Consider the following 20474-nt stretch of genomic DNA (forward strand, 5'->3'; position numbering starts at 1 on the left):
AGAGGCCTCAGGAGGAACCAGCCCTGCCCACACGTTCATCTCGGACCTCCAGCCCCCAGGACTGTGGGAGAATCAATGTCTGTTGTTTATAAGCCACCTGGTGGTGATTTAATAATCACCACTCGGTAAATTAGAGGCACAGACAGAATGTGCTGTAACCACCTTTATTCCTTATTCACTGCATGTTCTCTCTCCTGATGATGAATGGCAGGAGGTGTCGTCAGCCCGTCTCCCTGTCTCCCAAAGCCTGTGCCCCTCCTGCACCTGAAATCCCCACCTCTGCTTCCCAGAGGATGCCCTGTGAGGGACCCCTGGTGTTGGGAGGGCTGCATCCCTTCTAGGCTGCCACCGTGAGGGGCCCCTGAACAGAACAGCTGAAAGACGGGGCCTCAGGCCGGGCGCGGTGGCTCATGCCTGTAATCCCAGCACTTTAGGAGGCCGAGGTGGGTGGATCAGCTGAGGTCAGGAGTTCGAGACTAGCCTGGCCAACACAGCGAAACCCTGTCTCTACTAAAAGTACAAAAATTAGCCGGGCTTGGTGGTGGGCGCCTGTAATCAGGAGGCTACTCCTGAGGCTACTCAGGATCTCCTCTTGAGATTCTTAATTACATCTGCCAAGACCCCTTTTTAAAACAAGGTCCCATTCACAGATTCTGGGGATCAGGCTATGAACAGATCTTTCAGGAGGACCACAGTTAGGAGGCTGAGGCAGGAGAATCGCTTGAACCCGGGAGGTGGAGGTTGCAGTGAGCCGAGATCATGCCACTGCACTCCAGCCTGGATGACAGAGCCAGACTCTTTCTCAAAAACAAAAACAAAAACAGAAACAAAAAAAAGAAAAAAGGGTCTTTGCAGACGTAAGTAAGCTAGGGGACTTCAGATGACTTGGAGTCAGTGGATTAGGGAGACCTCAAAATCCAATGACAGGTGTCCTTCTAAGAGACTGAAGAGGAGACACAGACACAGAGGAGAAGGCCACGTGGAGACAGAGGCAGAGACTGGAGTGATGTGGCCACAAGCCCAGGGATGCCTGGAGCCCCCAGGAGCTGGGAGAGGCAGGAAGGACCCTCCCCTAGAGCCTCCAGAAGAAACTGGATACATCTGTAGTGGACTGAACTGTGGTCCTCCTGAAAGATCTGTCCATATCCTGATCCCCAGAATCTGTGAATGGGACCTTGTTTTAAAAAGGGGTCTTGGCAGATGTAATTAAGAATCTCAAGAGGAGATCATCACGAAGAAGGGTGGACTCCAAGTCCAATGACAGGTGTCCTTCTAAGAGACAGAGGAGGAGACACAGACACAGTGGATGAGGCCACGTGGAGGACGTGGCAGAGACTGGAGTGATGCGGCCACAAGCCCAGGGATGCCTAGAGCTGTCAGGAGCTGGGAGAGGCAAGAAGGAGCCTCTCCTAGAACCTTCGGAGAAAGCGTGGCCCTGAGACAACCTGACCTCAGACTGCCAGCCTCCAGGACAGTGAGAAGTAAATTCCCTTTGATTTAAGCCGAGTGTGTAGGGTCATTTGTGAAATGCGGCCTGAGGAGACAGACACAGGTACCTTGGATAGCATAAAGCCCTCAATCAGCTCCAGGAGGCGTGTCGGGAACGGAGGCAGGGTCTCCCGAGTCCTGTGACACTCAGCCTCTGCCGCGGCCTGTCCCGCCTCTCCCGCCTCGGCCTTCTCATCGCGGCTGCCCGCGTCCCTCTGAGCGGGCTCCGAGCCGCCCCCCTCCACGTCACTGAGGTCTTCGAAGGTGTCCGCGGCCGGGATGGAGTCATGCTTGACACTCCGCCGCAGGTCCTCCGGGCGGGGCGGGTAGTAGAGCTTCACCAGCTGCTTGCAGAAGTGGTTCAGCGGGAATCCCACCACGTTCAGAAAGTCCCCGTGTATAGACTCCACCAGCATGCCGCCCAGGGCCTGGATCCCGTAGCCGCCAGCTTTGTCCCTGGGTGGGCAGGGGAAGGTAAGAGGTGACAAGGAGGAGAAAAGTTTCTGCGTCTGAACATTTCACGGCTGGGAGGCCGAGGCGGGCGGATCACGAGGTCGGGAGATCGAGGCCATCCTGGCTAACACGGTGAAACCCTGTCTCTACTAAAAAAAATACAAAAAAATTAGCCAGGCGTGGTGGCAGGCGCCTGTGGCATCTCAAAAAATAATAATAATAATAATAATGTCACAAGGCTGGGCGCAATGGCTCACGCCTGTAATCCCAGCACTTTGGGAGGCCGAGGCGGGCGGATCACGAGGTTGGGAGATCGAGGCCATCCTGGCTAACACAGTGAAACCCTGTCTCTACTAAAAAAAATACAAAAAATTAGCCAGGCGTGGTGGCAGGCGCCTTTGGCATCTCAAAAAAAAAAAAAAAAAGAAAAAAAATTTCACAGCAAGGCTGGGCGCAATGGCTCACGGCTGTAATCCCAGCACTTTGGGAGGCCGAGGCGGGTGGATTACTTGAGGTCAGGAGTTCAAGACCAGCCTGGCCAACACGGTGAAACCCCATCTCTACTAAAAATACAAAAATTAGCCAGGTGTGGTGGCAGGTGCCTGTAATCCCAGCTACCCAGGAGGCTGAAACAGGAGAATCACTTGAACCCAGGAGGAGGAGCTTGCAGTGAGCCGAGATCATGCCACTGCACTCCAGCCTGGGCGACAGAGGAAGACTCCGTCTCAAAAAAAAAAAAAAAATTCATGTGTTAAATGGGATGTTTTGACATACGTATACATGAGTCATCATTAAATCAAGCCAATTATCCTATCCAGCACCTCATGTACGAATTTTGTGTGTGTGTGGGGAGAAGACTTCAGATCTAGTGTGCTGGCAATTTACCAGTAAGACACTGTTCCTGTAAACCACAGTCACAGGCTGTAAAGAGCCTTGAACTTCTTCCTCCTGTCTCACTTAATTTTTTATTTTTTATTTTTATTTTTTAAAGACAGAGTCTCGCTCTGTCGCCCAGGCTGGAGTGCAGTGGCGCCATCTCGGCCCACTGCAACCTCTGCCTCCTGGGTTCAAGCGATTCTCTTGTCTCAGCCTCCTGGGTAGCTGGGATGACAGGCACCTGCCACCACACCCGGCTAATTTTTGTATTTAGTAGAGATGAGGTTTCACCATGTTGGCCACGATGGTCTCGAACTCCTGAGCTCAGGTGATCCGCCTGCCTCGGCCCCCCAAAGTGCTGGGATTACAGGTGTGAACCACCACGTGTGGCCCTCTTTTCTTTTTCTTATTTTATCAATTTTTTTTTTTTTTTCAAGACAGGGTCTCACTCAGTTGTTCAGGCTGAAGTGCAGTGGTACATTCTTGGTTCTCTGCTCCCTCAAAATTCTGGGCTCAAATGATGCTCTAACCTCAGCCTCCCACATAGCAGGGACACACTCAGCTAGTTTTATCATTTTTTATAAAGATGGGGTTTCACTGTGTTGCCCAGGCTGGTCTCGAACTCCTGGGCTGAAGTGATCCTCCCGTCTTGGCTTGAGCTACTGTGCCCGGCCTGTCTTTCTTTAAATGTATGTAAACATTTAAAGTATGTATGAAAGTTCAGGTGTTGGGCTGGGCGCGGTGGCTCCCAGCACTTCGGGAGGCTGAGGCAGGCAGATCACCTGAGGTCAGGAGTTCGAGACCAGCCTGGCCAACATGGCAAAACCCCTTCTCTACTAAAAATAAAAAAGTCGCCAGGCGTGGCGGTGGGTGCCTGTAGTCCCAGCTACTTGGGAGGCTGAGGCAGAAGAATCGTTTGAAACTGGAAGGTGGAGCTTGCAGTGAGCCGAGATCGCGCCATTGCACTCCAGGCTGGGTGACGGAGGAAGACTCCGTCTCAAAAAAAAGTTCATGTGTTAAATGGGATGTTTTGATATATGTATACATGTGACATCATTAAATCAAGCCAATTATCCCATCCAGCACCTCATGTACTTATTTTGTGTGTGTGGGGAGAAGACTTCAGATCTAGTGTGCTGGCAATTTACCAGTAAGACACTGTTCCTGTAAACCACAGTCACCAGGCTGTAAAGAGCCTTGAACTTCTCCCGTCTCACTTAATTTTTTTTTTTTTTTAAGACAGAGTCTCGCTCTGTTGCCCAGTCTGGAGTGCAGTGGCGCAATCTCAGCTCACTGCAACCTCCACCTGCTGGGTTCAAGCGATTCTCCTGTCTCAGCCTCCTGGGTAGCTGGGATTACAGGCACCTGCCACCACACCGGGCTAATTTTTGTATTTTTAGTAGAGATTGGGTTTTGCCATATCCAGGCTGGTCTTGAACTTCTGACCTCAGGTGATCTGCCTGCCTCGGCCTCCCAAAGTGTTGGGATGACAGGCGTGAGCCACCATGCCCAGCCCTGATTTAAATCTTGTATCCTTTGACCAAGTGCAACTGTTTCATATTCCATATAAGTGAGATCCTGTGGTATGTGTCTTCTTCTGCCGGGCTTATTTCAATTGATGAAAAATCCTCTAGGTTAATATACATATATATTACGCAGACTCCATCTCTACAAAAACTGACAATAAAATCAGCCGTGTGTGTTGGTGTGTGTCCTGTGGTCCCACCTACTCAGGAGGCTTTGGTGGGAGGATTGCCTGAGCCCAGGAGTTCAAGACCAGCCTGGGCAACATAGTGAGACCCCATTGCTACAAAAAATAAAAAAAAATTAGCCAGGCGTGGTGGTATGCGTCTGTAAACCCAAGTCATTAGGGGGGCTGAGGTGAGAGGATCATTTTGACTTGAGAGGTTGACGCTGCAGTGAGCTATGACTGTACCACTGCACTCCGGCCCGGGTGACAGAGTGAGACCCTGTCTCAAAAAAAAATAAAATTATTTATATAAATATATAAAATAAACATATTTTCTATAAATATATTTATACACATATATTTAAATATTTTATATACCTTTATAATATAAAAATATATTTTATATAATTATATATTTATATAACACATAATACATTATATATTATATATAATTAATATGCATAATTACATACATTTAATTAATATATAATTTACATGTAATCACACATAATTTATACTAATTATGTAATATGTATTAATATGCATAGTTACATATATTAATCATATTTAATACATATATATTATCTGTATCATATTCATATAAAATTCTATATTATATAAATATATAATTATATATTATAATATATAACCGATTATTTTATATATAATTATATATAATCGATTATATATTATATATTATAATATATATTATATATTTATATATAAATTTATATATACATTATAATATATAATATATACTAATATAATTATAATATATAATTATTATACATTATATATAATCGATTATATATAATACAATATGTATAATTTATATATAATCGATTATATATAATTATATATAATCTATAACTACCTATTATATAATCTATTTTAACAGTTATATAACCTATTAATCTGTTATAACAGTATTATAATTATAATAGTATATAATATATTACATTAATATTAATCATTACTTAAAATTAATCATTAAAAATTAATCATTAAATATCAATCAAAATTGTTGATTAATATATAATCTATACTATATATGTAATATAGTTATACATATTACAGTATAATCTATTATAGTATATAATACATTATGAATATATAATATATAATTTGTATAATGTATATTATATATATTTAATAGAATATATAATGTGGAATACATAAATTATATATAATTGTAAATATATCATGTTACGTTATATAATGTATAATTATGTAGACATTATATGATATATGATGTAGATAAATATAATACATATAGATGCAAATGGTGGGTGATGAAGTGAAGCTGATCGGTGCACACATACTTCCCGTGCTCACCAATCTTTGGACGGGACGACAGGTAGAATCACCTCTTAGGGTGACTATGGATCACACAGTTTATTCGTGTTAATTGCAGCCAGCGTCCTGGGCACCGACCTCTGGGGTCTCCTCCTCCCACCAAGTGAACTTCTCTACCCCTGCCCAGCGCCTCCCCAGTCCCCAACTGCAGCCCAGCGTTGGCTCCCACCCTGCCCCTCTCTGTCCTGGGAGTTTGGCTCTTTGGGCCTCCATGGGTCAGTGTGGTCGTGAAGGGTTTGTGCTTCTGAGCCGGGTGGCTCTCCCTGTGCCACACGGCCTCCGGAGCAGGGCCTCCTTCTTTCCCAAAGGCTGGGTGGGACACCCCATGTGTGAGGGTGGCCAGGCTTCCACACGTGTCCCCCGTCCCCCCACCGCCCCCGAGACTCACATGGGCTCCCCGCTGTGGACGTATTCCCAGAGCAGCTCCTCGGACAGCTCCGAGAACTTCACCTTCGTTTCCTCGTAGAATTCCGAGACCGTGGTGTCCAGCTGATGGTCTGCAAGGACACAGCCGTGGGGGTGAGCGTGGACGCCAGCTTGTCACCTCTGTGCCCTGACAGCTGCATGGCTGTGCTGTGGAGGTGTGTACTCGAGCATAGCACACAGTTCAGATACGGATGGTTCATGGGAGAATAAGGTTTATTTCAGACAAGAAAAGAGAGAAAGGGGCCAGGCACGGTGGCTCACGCCTGTAATCCCAACACCTTGGGAGGCCGAGACGGGCGGATCACGAGGTCAGGAGATCAAGACCATCCTGGCTAACACGGTGAAACCCCGTCTCTAGTAAAAATACAAAAAATTAGCCGGGTGTGGTGGCGGGCGCCTGTAGTCCCAGCTACTCGGGAGGCTGAAGCAGGATAATGGTGTGAACCCGGGAGGTGGAGCTTGCAGTGAGCCGAGATCACACCACTGCACTCCAGTCTGGGCAACAGAGCGAGACTCCGTCTCTAAAAAAAACAAAAGAAACAGCACTTTGGGAGGCCGAGGCGGATGGATCACCAGAGGCCAGGGGTTCAAGACCAGCCTGGCCAACATGGAGAAACCCCGTCTCTACTAAAAATACAAAAATTAGCCGGGCATGGTGGCAGGTGCCTGTCATCCCAGCTACTCAGGAGGCTGAGGCAGCAGAATCACTTGAACCCGGGAGGCAGAGGTTGCAGTGAGCCCAGTTTGCGCCACTGTACTGCAGCCTGGGCGACAGAGCGAGACTCTGTCTTTAAATAAATAAACAAAAAATAAAAGAAACAGATGTTTGGTCTCCGCCTCAGGGTCCGGACACAGAGCCCCTGAATCCCGGGGAATCTGTTGAGTGACAGGAGCGAAAGCAGGCGTTTTGCTATGTGGTGACAAGCCCCTTTCATCCGCAGGGGAGCTTATGTTAATGAGGGGCCTTTTGGAAAGGGCAGGCTTTGGTTGTCATGGGAACAGGGAGAGGGGCTGGAGATGCAGTTTGCTCCCCAGTGGCGGATGATGTCATTAATCCTGGCCTTTTAAGAGACCCAGAAGGGGCCGGGCGCGGTGGTTCACGCCTGTCATCCCAGCACTTTGGGAGGCCGAGGCGGGAGGATCACGAGGTCAGGAGATCGAGACCATCCTGGCTACCATGGTGAAACCCCGTCTCTACTAAAAAAAAAAAAAAAAAAAATAGAAAAAATTAGCTGGGCGTGGTGGCGGGCGCCTGTAGTCCCAGCTACTCGGGAGGCTGAGGCAGGAGAAGGGCGTGAACCTGGGAGGCGGAGCTTGCAGTGAGCCGAGATGGCACCAGCGCACTCTAGCCTGGGCGATAAAGCGAGACTCTGTCTCAAAAAAAAAAAAAAAAAAAGAGACCCAGAAGGACAGGGTTCAGGGAGCTTCTGGTGGGTGAACACATCAGGGTGTTGGGGGAGCTGTGCCACGGTGGGCATGGAGGCTCCATACATCCTGCACCCAGCACCCTGTGCTGTGCCTGGCTTCTGTCTGGCACTTCCTGACCTGCTCCTTCATAACAAACCCGCAAGCTGGGAAGGAAAGTGCTGTCCTGAGTTCTGTGAGCCCCTCGAGCAAATGACCCAACCTGAGCAGGTGCTTGCAGGAGCCAGCAGTGAGCGGCAGGTGGGTCAGAAAACTACAGGTGTGCCCAGGGATATGGGGCTGGGATTGTGCGTGGAGGTCCCATGGGACCCGGCCCTTCACCTGTGGGATCTGCGCTAACTCCGACGGCTAGTGTCAGAACTGACTGAATTCTACGATGCCTCCTGGTGTCCGCCAACAAGCTGGGAATGGGTTGGTGCAGGAAGAACCCAGCAATATGGTGATACAACTGCCTGGGCTGGGCACCGTGGTGCACACCTGCAGTCCCAGCAATATGGTGATACAAGTGCCTGGGCCGGGCACCGTGGTGCACACCTGCAGTCCCAGCAATATGGTGATACAACTGCCTGGGCCGGGCACCGTGGTGCACACCTGCAGTCCCGGCAATATGGTGATACAACTGCCTGGGCCGGGCAGCGTGGTGCACACCTGCAGTCCCGGCAATATGGTGATACAACTGCCTGGGCCGGGCACCGTGGTGCACACCTGCAGTCCCAGCAATATGGTGATACAAGTGCCTGGGCCGGGCACCGTGGTGCACACCTGCAGTCCCAGCAATATGGTGATACAAGTGCCTGGGCCGGGCACCGTGGTGCACACCTGCAGTCCCAGCAATATGGTGATACAAGTGCCTGGGCCGGGCACCGTGGTGCACACCTGCAGTCCCAGCAATATGGTGATACAACTGCCTGGGCCGGGCACCGTGGTGCACACCTGCAGTCCCGGCAATATGGTGATACAACTGCCTGGGCCGGGCAGCGTGGTGCACACCTGCAGTCCCGGCAATATGGTGATACAACTGCCTGGGCCGGGCACCGTGGTGCACACCTGCAGTCCCAGCAATATGGTGATGCAAGTGCCTGGGCCGGGCACCGTGGTGCACACCTGCAGTCCCGGCACTTTGGGAGGCTGAGATGGGAGGATTTCTTCAGCCCAGGAGTTCGAGACCAGTCTGGGCAACATAGCAAGACCCCACCTCTATAAAAAATACAAAAATGAGCCAGGTGTGGTGGCGTGTGCCTGTAGTTTCTGTGACTGTAGGGGCTGAGGCGGGAGGATCGCTGGAGCCCAGGAGGTCGAGGCTGCAGTGAGCTATGATCACACCACTGCACTACAGCCTGGGTGACAGAGGGAGACCCTGTCTCAAAAAAAAAAAAAAAAAGAAAGAAAGAAAGAAAAAGGCCGGGTGCAGGAGCTCACACCTGTAATCCCAGCACTTTGGGAGGCTGAGGTGGGTGGATCACCTGAGGTCAGGAGTTCCAGACCAGCCTGGCCAATGTGGTGAAAACCGTCTCTGTTAAAAATACAAAAGTTAACCAGGCGTGATGGCAGACACCTATAATCCCAGCTACTCAGGAGGCTGAGGCAGGAGAATTGCTTGAACCTGGGAGGCGGGGGTTGCAGTGAGCTCAGATTGCACCTCTGCGCTCCAGCCTGGGCGACAGAATGAGACTCCATTTCAAAAACAACAAAAAAAAAGAAAAGAAAATGGCAAAATAGCCGGGGCATGGTGGCTCACGCCTGTCATCCCAGCACTTTGGGAGGCCGAGGCAGGTGGATCACCTGAGGTCAGGAGTTCGAGACCAGCCTGGCCAACATGGTGAAACCCCGTCTCTACTAAAAATACAAAAATTAGCCGGGTGTGGTGGCGGATGCCTGTAATCCCAGCTACTGAGGCAGAAGGATCACTTGAACTTGGGAGGCGGAGGTTGCAGTGAGCTGAGATCGTGCCACTGCACTCCAGCCTGGGTAAGAGAGCGAGACTGCATCTCAAAAAAAAAAAAAGGAAGAAAAAGAAAAAGATAAACCATACATTTTCCTTTGTCCTGCACACTTCCAAATCGGCGGACAACTTTCCCAAGCAGGACATAGGCACAAACCCCTCTGCAGGTGGGGGGTGAGCAACGTCCTCCTCCCGCAAGCCAAGGGTCCCGAGAATGTCCCGGGTTCTTGTCTCGGCCTCTGGGGGTACCCCGATCCCTGGGCTGCGGTTACCTTTGCTGGAGCAGTGGACGATCGCGACACCTGTGAACACGCTGTGTTCTCTCCCACTCAACCTGCAAGGCAACAACGGGTGACCACGTGACCACGCTGTCACCTGTGGGAGCTACAAAGCGAGTTTCTCAAAACCAGGGGAGGCAGCGAGGCGTCCTTGGTCCCGGCTCCGTCCCCAGCCTCTTCTCCCCGATCGTACCGCCGTGGGGTCTGCAGGGAAACCTTTACGGAGAGGCGGGGGACGGGGTCACAAATCCCACCAGCAGTGGCCCTGACGGGAGGCCCCAGGCCAGGCAGCTCTCAGCTGGGCCTATGGCAGGCAGGGGGTGCGTCTCTTCCATGTCCTGGGATGGGGATGACGTGCCGGGCTACGGGCTCCGGTCCAGGACGCCCAGTGGGAAGGACAGGACACTGCCAACTTCTCATGACCCCAACAGTCTGCAGTGGGCACGGGACACTCTGGGATCAGTGCTGCAGAATCCTAGACAAGGATGAGCATGGAGGGATAGTGCCTGCTTCCCTGCATAGTTCAGACAGCACAGCTCACGCAGTACAGCTCAGACAGCACAGCTCAGACAGCACAGCTCACGCAGCACAGCTCAGACAGCACAGCTCAGGCAGCACAGCTCACGCAGCACAGCTCAGACAGCACAGCTCACGCAGCACAGCTCACGCAGCACAGCTCAGACAGCACAGCTCAGGCAGCACAGCTCAGACAGCACAGCTCACGCAGCACAGCTCAGACAGCACAGCTCACTCAGCACAGCTCAGACAGCACAGCTCAGGCAGCACAGCTCACGCAGCACAGCTCAGACAGCACAGCTCACGCAGCACAGCTCACTCAGCACAGCTCAGACAGCACAGCTCAGGCAGCACAGCTCACGCAGCACAGCTCAGACAGCACAGCTCAGGCAGCACAGCTCACGCAGCACAGCTCAGACAGCACAGCTCAGGCAGCACAGCTCAGGCAGCACAGCTCAGACAGCACAGCTCACGCAGCACAGCTCAGACAGCACAGCTCACGCAGCACAGCTCACTCAGCACAGCTCAGACAGCAGAGCTCAGACAGCACAGCTCAGACAGCACAGCTCAGACAGCACAGCTCACGCAGCACAGCTCAGGCAGCACAGCTCACGCAGCACAGCTCACGCAGCACAGCTCACGCAGCACAGCTCAGGCAGCACAGCTCACGCAGCACAGCTCACGCAGCACAGCTCAGACAGCACAGCTCAGACAGACAAGCACAGACCGCACAACTCAGACGGCAGAGCTGAGAGAGATCCACCCTGCTCCCCAGGACACCCGGCCAGATACCACAGCTACTCTGTGGCTCAGAACCCGAGAGGGCTCAGAGGCCAACACGGTGCTTACCGGGACAGCATCCTGTAGGCGTCCTGCTTGTCCACCGGCTTCTCCAGAATCAGCCCCCCGACCGTCTGCGAGAGGAAGGGAACAGAGGGAGTTGGTTCCCACCAGCTGAGTCAGGCCTGTGGAAGCCCCACGGTCCCATTCGCAGAAGTCACTTGTTTTATGGAAATGAAGTTAACACGTCCTGAGAGTCGCCATTTCAAACAACTAACCGGAGTTGCCATGTTGTACCACCACTACCTGCCTGGTTCCAGAATGTTCTCTTCACTCCAGAAGGAGACCCTGTCCGACGCAGCTGTCCCTCCCCAATGCGCCTCCCCAGATCCTGGTAACCGCCCATCCTCTTTCTTTCACAGTGCGTTTGCCTATTGCGGACGTGGTGTAGTCATGGAATCCTGCAACGTGTGGTCCTCCGGGGCTGGTTTCTGTCACTGAGTGTGATGTCCTCAACATTCATCCACGTTGCAGCCTGTTTCACAGCCTCATTCCTTTTCTTTTCTTGAGACGGAGTCTCACTCTGTCGCCCAGGCTGGAGTGCAGTGGCACGGTCTTGGCTCACTGCAACCTCCACCTCCAGGGTTCAAGCGATTCTCCTGCCTCAGTCTCCCGAGTAGCTGGGATTACAGGTGCCTGCCACCACCATGCCTGGCTAATTTTTGTTATTTTTTATTTATTTATTTTTTGAGACAGAGTCTGGCTCTGTCGCCCAGGCTGGAGTGCAGTGGCACGATCTCGGCTCACTGCAAGCTCCACCTCCCGGGTTCACGCCATTCTCCTGCCTCAGCCTCCCGAGTAGCTGGGACTACAGGCGCCTGCCACCACGCCCAACTAATTTTTTGTATTTTTAGTAGAGATGGGGTTTCACCATGTTAGCCAGGATGGTCTCCATCTCCTGACCTTGTGATCTGCCCACCTCGGCCTCCCAAAGTGCTGGGATGACAGGCGTGAGCCACCGCTCCTGGCCAGCCTCGTTCCTGTTCATGGCTGCATAGTATTCCACTGTGTGTGGATGGACCATGTTGTAATTACCCATTTATCCACTGACAGACACTTGAGCTGTTTCTGCCTTTTAGCTGTTGTGAATAGTGCTGCTGTGAACATTCATGTAGAAGGTTTTGGTGGAACACCTGTTTTGAATCCTTTTGGGTACATACAAGAGTAGATGTATTAGTCTGACCGGGCCACCATAGCAAAGTCCTACAACCCAGGTGGCTTAAACTACAGACATTGATTCTCCCACGGTCGTGGAGACTGGAAGGGCGAGATCCAGGTGTGGGCAGGGCTGGTTCCTTCTGAGGCCTCTCTCCTGGGCTTGGAGATGCCATCTTTTCTCTGTCCTCACAGGGTCGTCCCTCTGTGTGTGTCTCTGTCCTCATCTCCTCTTGTTATGAGGTGTGCTAGTCCATCTCAGGCTGCCATCATGGAACACCATAGACTGGGTGACTTAGAAACAACAGACATTGATTCTCCCACAGTCCTGGAGGCTGGAGGTCTGAGATCCAGGTGTGGGCAGGGCTGGTTCCTCCTGAGGCCCCTCTCTTGGGCTTGGAGATGCCGTCTTCTCCCTGTGTCCTCACAGGGTCGTCCCTCTGTGTGTGTCTGTGTCCTCATCCCCTCTTCTTATGGGATGTCTTAGTCCATCTCAGGCTGCTATCACAGAATACCACAGACTGGGTGGCTTATGAACAAAAGACATGGGCCGGGCGTGGTGGCTCACGCCTGTAATCCTAGCACTTTGGGACGCCGAGGCGGGCGGATCACAAGGTCAACAGTGTGAGACCATCCTGTCCAACATGGTGAAAGCCCATCTCTACTAAAAATACAAAAAATTAGCCACACGTGGTGGCATGCACCTGTAATACCCGCTACTCAGGAGGCTGAGGCAGGAGAATCATTGAAACCCAGGAGGCGGAGGTTGCAGTGAGCCGAGATCGCACCACTGCACTCCAGCCTGGCGACAGGGTGAGACTCCATCTCAAAAAAAAAAAAAGGAGAAATGGTTCTTTGCCTAGGTAATTAAGATGCGGTTGGACAGAATTAGGGTGCGCGTTTTATGAGTGGTGTTGTTAAAAGAAGGGGAAAATTTCAGCCGGGCACGGTGGCTCACGCCTGTCATCCCAGCACTATGGGAGGCTAAGGCGGGCGGATCACTTGAGGTCTGGAGTTTGAGACCAGCCTGGCCAACGTGGAGAAACCCCGTCTCTACTAAAAATACAAAAATTAGCCGGGCGTGGTGGTGAGCACCTGTAATCCCAGCTACTCAGGAGTCAGGAGAATCGCTTGAACCAGGGAGGCGGAGGTCCCGGTGAGCCGAGATCACATGACTGTAATCCAGCCTGGGCAACACAGTGAGACTCTGTCTCAAAAAAAAAAAGAAGAAGAGGGAAATTTGGACACAGACACCGAGAGGGGAGAAGGCCACATGGAGATGGAGGCACAGATAGGAACCACAGGGCCATGAGCCAAAGGAAGACCATGGGTTGCCAACAGCCTCCAGGAGCTGGAGAAAGACCAAGACCAACTTCTCCTCAGTACCTCTGGAAGGAAGAAACCCTACAGACGCCGTGATTTGTGGCTGCTGGCCTCTAGAACTGCGTACCTTCCTGTGCCTTTTGAGACGGAGTCTCGCTCTTGTCACCCAGGCTGGAGTGCAGTGGCGCGATCTTGGCTCACTGCAACCTCTGCCTCCTGGGTTCAAGCGATTCCCCCTGCCTCAGCCTCCCGAGTAGCTGGGACTACAGGCGGAGTCTGTATTCTGTATCATTGATGATATAGAATTAATGTAGCTTATCTGTTACTATGTGTTATAATATTCTCTTGCAATTGATATCATATAGTATCACTTATGATACTACCAATTAGCCACCACGTCTGGCTAATTTTTGTATTTTTAGTAGAGATGGGGTTTTACCATGTTGGTCAGGCCGACCTCGAACCCATGACCTAAGGCGATCCGCCCACCTCGGCCTCCCAAAATGCTGGGATGACAGGGGTGAGCCACGGCGCCTGGCCCCTTCCCGTGCCTTTAGGCCTCTCATCTGCTGGGAGTTTGTGATGGGAGTTTCTGGAAGCGAGTCCACTGCTGTCTTAAGGGGAAGGTACAACATCCGCAAGAGGCAGAATCACCAAGCACGGGAAAACCACATCAGACATTGGAAACGAGGGACCCTGGCCGCACTCACCACGATCGTGTCCGCTCCAATGACCACGTCGGGGGCCCGCAGGTCTTTCTGTAAGAAAACCAGATTCCGGTTTACTGGTGACATGCCGTGGCTCTCACAGAGAAGTTTTCCTGTCGGTACGGGCGTGAAACAGCACCGCAGGGGCGAAGCCAGGCCGACTTTGGAAGTGAAGGTTGGGGGTGCTCAAGGTCATGAGCAAGGACACAAGTGGGTCCCCCAGGTGGTCACCCTGCAGGGGCTGGAACGTGGGTGAGGCCGGGGCCCACGGGGGCTGTGGGATCAGGGGTCAGGCACTCACGGAGCATCTCACGGGCACTACGGGAAACGCAATGCCTGTTCCGTAAGCTTTTGTTCTTCCGGGGGGCAGGTAAAGTTTGATTCAGGGGCCCCAAACCTCCCTGAGTTACCCAGAATTAAGGCCAAAAGGTTTTTGATCCCTTCAATGTAATTTCAGAAAAAGCTACTTGGGGCCGGGTGCAGTGGCTCACACTTGTCATCCCAGCACTCTGGGAGGCCGAGGCGGGTGGATCACCTGAGGTCAGGAGTTCGAGACCAGCCTGGCCAACATGGTGAAACCCCGTCTCTACTAAAAATACAAAATATCAGTCGGGCACCTGTAATCTCAGCTACTCAGGAGGCTGAGGCAGCAGAATCGCTTGAACCTAGGAGGCGGAGGTTGCAGTGAGCCAAGGTTGCGCCCCTGCACTCCAGCCTGGGTGACAGAGCGAGACTCAGTCTCCAAAAAAAAGAAAAAAAAAACAAGGAAAAGAAAGAAAAAGAAAAAAGGTACTTAGGACGATAAAACAAATCCAGGTTGAAAATTCGGCCTCAGAGCAACAGGCAGTCACAGGACATCTGTGTGCAGCTTTGACCCTAGGTCACCCCAGCACTGGTCTCCCTAAGCTGTGTGCTGCCAAAACCCACAATCAATACCCTTGTCTTCATAGCACTACTGACAACAGCCTTACCGCTAATGTATTTCTTTCTTTCTTTCTTTCTTTTTTGAGACGGAGTCTCGCTCTGTCGCCCAGGCTGGAGTGCAGTGGCGCGACCTCGGCTCACTGCAAGCTCCGCCTCCCGGGTTCACGCCATTCTCCTGCCTCAGCCTCTGGAGTAGCTGGGACTACAGGCGCCCGCCACCACGCCCAGCCAATTTTTGTGTGTGTGTTTTTAGTACAGACGGGGTTTCACCGTGTGAGCCGGGATGGTCTTGAACTCCTGACCTCGTGATCCGCCCGCCTCAGCCTCCCAAAGTGCTGGGATGACAGGCGTGAGCCACCGCGCCCGGCCCTTGAATGTATTTCTTATATTAACAGCAATGGTATACTGTGCGCTAACACACAGCAGCAGGGAAGCTACATTAACTCTATATCTTAAATGATAGTATTATATTCATTGTAACAGCACGTTAGAACATACAGTAATAGCTATGTTAATTTTATATATTGTGACTGATATTATCTTAGTCATATATAACATATAGTAATTGATAAGCTACATTAATTCTGTATCCTAAATGACAGTAGTGTATTAATTATAATAGTGTATTACGGTGAGGCACGGTGGCTCACGCCTGTAATCCCAACACTTTGGGAGGCCGAGGCGGGTGGATCACCTGAGGTCAGGAGTTTGAGACCAGCCTGGCCAACATGGTGAAGCCCCATCTCTACTAAAATAATAGTGTATTACATAGGAGCATATAGTAACAGATAAATGACATAATTCTACATTATGATACAATTATATTAATTGTCATAGTATATTACATAGTATCATACAGTAACATATTAATTCTATGTATCACAACACATAGTAACAGATGTTAATTCTATATCGTAACCGATATTACTATATTAATTGCAATATTATATTCAAACATAGTAACAAGCTACATGAATCTTAAATCTTAAATGATAGTAGTATGTTAATTATAATTGTATATTGCATTGTAGCATACAGCAACAGATAAACTGCATAATTCTATATTACGAATGACATTATTTTAATTAAAATCCAATATTACTTAGTGGCATGGTAATAAGCTACATAATTCTATATCATAAATGATACTATTATATTAATTGTAGAATATTACAACACATAGTAATAGATACAGTACATTAATTGTATACCATAAATGATACTATTATATTAATTGCAAGAGAATATTATAACACATAGTAATAGATAAGCTACATTAATTGTGTGTCATCAACAAGACTATTATACTGATTGCAAGATAATTTTTGTTTTAATTTTTTATTTTTTGGAGACAAAGTCTTGCTCTGTTGCCTAAGTTGGAGTGCAGTGGGATGATCTCGGCTCACTGCAACTTCCGTCTCCCAGGTTCACGCAATTCTCCTGCCTCAGCCTCCTGAGTAGCTAGGATTACAGGCACCCGCCACCACACCCAGCTAATTTTTGTATGTTTAGTAGAGACGGGGTTTCACCCTGTTGGTCAGGCTGGTCTCGAATTCCTGACCTCAGGTGATCCGCCCCCCTTGACCTCCCAAAGCGCTAGGATTATAGGTATGAGCCACCGCGACCGGCCACAAGAGATTATAATACATAGTAATAGATAAGCTACATTAATTCTATATCATCAATGATACTATGATATCAATTGCAAGAGAATATTATAACACATAGTAACAGATAAGCTACATTAATTGTATATCATCAATGATACTGTACGAATTGCAAGAGAATGTTATAACACATAGTAATAGATAAGCTACATTAATTCTATATCATCAATGATACTGTATCAATTGCAAGAGAATATTATAACACATAGTAATAGATAAGCTACATTAATTCTATATCATAAATGATACTATATCAATTGCAAGAGAATATTATAACACATAGTAATAGATAAGCTACATTAATTCTATATCATAAATGATACTATATCAATTGCAAGAGAATATTATAACACATAGTAATAGATAAGCTACATTAATTCTATATCATAAATGATACTATATTAATTGCAAGAGAATATTATAACACAGTAATAGATAAACTACATTAATTGTATATCATCAATGATACTGTATCAATTGCAAGAGAATATTATAACACATAGTAACAGATAAGCTACATTAATTGTATATCATAAATGATACTGTATCAATTGCAAGAGAATATTATAACTCATAGTAATAGATAAGCTACATTAATTCTATATCATAAATGATACTGCATCAATTGCAAGAGAATATTATAACACATAGTAATAGATAACTACATTAATTCTATATCATAAATGATACTATGAAATCAATTGCAAGAGAATATTATAACACATAGCAATAGATAAGCTACATTAATTCTATATCATCAATGACACTGTATCAATTGCAAGAGAATATTATAACACATAGTAACAGATAAGCCACATTAATTCTGTATCATAAATGATACTGTATCAATTGCAAAATATTATAACACATAGTAATAGATAAGCTACATTAATTCTATATCATAAATGATACTATGAAATCAATTGCAAGAGAATATTATAACATAGTAATAGATAAGCTACATTAATTGTATATCATCAATGATACTGTATCAATTGCAAGAGAATATTATAACATGTAGTAACAGATAAGCGACATTAATTCTGTATCATTAATGGTATTATTAGGTTACTGCAATAGTGTATTACATTATAACATAGCAATAGCTAAGCTGTGCCACCAACTGCATCTTCTGAATGACGTTTATTTGTATCATGTATATTTACCACCTGCAAATCCCCTCATCACAGCAAAGGAATTTTCATAAGGGCCGAAGGGCAGGGGCCCCTTGCCTGGTGCATCCGGTTGGCCACCTCCAGGGCCTTCTGCTTGGCGGTCTCCATGGCGTAGCCATATGGAGTAGCGAAGGAGGCTTTGTCCAGCTTCTCTTTAAACTTGGAAGGGACCACCTCAAACCTGAGGCCCTGCAACAGGAGGAAAGGGGTCAGGACGGTAGATGAAAGACCCTAAGAAAAGTGAATGGGACATGCAAGATTTGCAGGACGCACGTAGCGTTTGCTACACTCCCCGACCCTGTCCCGGGGGAGCTCATCCATCTGCCAAGCTTCCCCTAAGTGTGGCTGGGGAGCCGGGGACCGACCAGGGCTTTCCCTAAGTGTGGTTAGTGGGCCGGGGATGGGCCCGGGACCGACCAGGGCTTCCCCTAAGTGTGGTTAGTGGGCCGGGGACCGACCAGGGCTTCCCCTAAGTGTGGTTAGTGGGCCGCGGACTGACCAGGGGCCTTCAGGGACTGACCAGGGGCCTTCTTGGCTCTCGAGGGAAGAGATTGGCAAAGGAAGAAGCCAGGAACAAAGAGGCCAGCAGGGAGGTATTGACTCGGGCCCAGAACCCACGAGCCAACAGTGTCCGAGGGTTCCCAGAGACCTGAAGGTTGGGGCAGAGTACAAAACCCATCCTGCCCACAGGAAATTCAGGAAAAACGCCAGCAATGATGGCTGTGGGAAGGGAGGCAATGATGGCTCTACGTCAATCCCTGGTACCCAGGAAGAGACAACACCGTCCCTGGGGAGGCCTGGCCTAGAGGTAGTGACCCCCACAGAGGCTGTGGGGTCAGGAATGATGGTGGTAAATGCCCCCAGTGCGGGTGCCCCTGGCTGCCACACCCTGCCAGGGTGCAGGGAACTCCGCATCTCCCCTCTGACAGAGCAGAAGCATCGCCATCTTGGACACATACCGCCATCTTGGAGAGACACCGCCATCGTGGACACACACCGCCATCGTGGACACACACCGTCGTCGTGGACACACACCGCCATCATGGACACACACTGCCATCTTGGCCATCATGGACACACACCGCCGTCATGGACACACACCGCCATCTTGGACAGACACCACCATCGTGGACACATGCCGCCATCTTGGCCATCATGGACACAGTGTCATTGTGGACACACACCGCCATCTTGGACAGACACCTCCATCTTGGACACACACCGCCATCATGGACACACGCCGCCATCTTGGACACACACTGCCATCTTGGCCATCGTGGACACATGCCGCCATCTTGGACAGACACCGCCATCATGGACACACACCGCCATCTTGGCCATCGAGGACACACACCGCCATCGTGGACAGACACCCCCAACGTGGACAGACACCCCCATCGTGGACAGACACCCCCATCGTGGACACACACCGTCATCTTGGACAGACACCGCCATCTTGGACACACGCTGCCATCATGGACACGCACCGCCATCTTGGGCAGACACCGCCATCTTGGACACACACCGCCATCGTGGACACACACCGTCGTCATGGACACACACCGCCATCCTGGAGAGACACTGCCATCTTGGACACACACCACCATCGTGGACACACACCGTCGTCGTGGACACACACCGCCATCTTGGACAGACACTGCCATCTTGGACACACACCGCCATCGTGGACACACACCGCCATTGTGGACACACACTGCCATCTTGGCCATCGTGGACACACACCGCCATCTTGGACAGACACCGCCATCTTGGACACACGCCGCCATCATGGACATGCGCCACCATCTTGGACAGACACCGCCATCATGGACACACACCGCCATCGTGGACACACACCCCCATCGTGGAGACACACCGCCATCGTGGACACACGCCGCCATCGTGGACACACGCCGCCATCGTGGACACACGCCGCCATCTTGGACAGACACCGCCATCTTGGACACACACCCCCATCATGGACACACACCCCCATCGTGGACACACACCCCCATCGTGGACACACACCGCCATCTTGGCCATCGAGGACACACACCGCCATCGTGGACAGACACCCCCATCGTGGACACACACCGCCATTGTGGACACACGCCGCCATCTTGGACAGACACCGCCATCTTGGACACACACCCCCATCATGGACACACACCCCCATCGTGGACACACACCCCCATCGTGGACACACACCACCATCGTGGACACACACCGCCAT

The 20474-nt window shown here is 49.8% G+C and overlaps 1 protein-coding gene across 3 annotated transcripts in view; it reads right to left on the reverse strand.

Annotated features, from left to right (window-relative positions):
• The window catches only part of LOC101150363 (acetylserotonin O-methyltransferase like), a 57961-nt gene that overhangs the window by 20770 nt on the left and 16717 nt on the right, over positions 1-20474 (reverse strand). For 2 of the 3 annotated variants that reach the window (XM_055376319.2, XM_063702869.1), the window contains 6 exons: positions 18299-18430; positions 14479-14526; positions 11300-11364; positions 9929-9990; positions 6252-6360; positions 1557-1944 (listed from right to left, as the gene is read on the reverse strand). In XM_055376319.2, coding sequence (XP_055232294.1) covers positions 1557-1944; positions 6252-6360; positions 9929-9990; positions 11300-11364; positions 14479-14526; positions 18299-18430 — 804 coding nt within the window. Of the gene's footprint in view, positions 1-1556; positions 1945-6251; positions 6361-9928; positions 9991-11299; positions 11365-14478; positions 14527-18235; positions 18253-18298; positions 18431-20474 lie in introns of those variants that run through there. The other variant, XM_055376320.2, reaches the window with a different exon arrangement.

This window comes from Gorilla gorilla, chromosome X (genome assembly GCF_029281585.2).
Source record: "Gorilla gorilla gorilla isolate KB3781 chromosome X, NHGRI_mGorGor1-v2.1_pri, whole genome shotgun sequence".
NCBI lineage: Eukaryota > Metazoa > Chordata > Mammalia > Primates > Hominidae > Gorilla > Gorilla gorilla.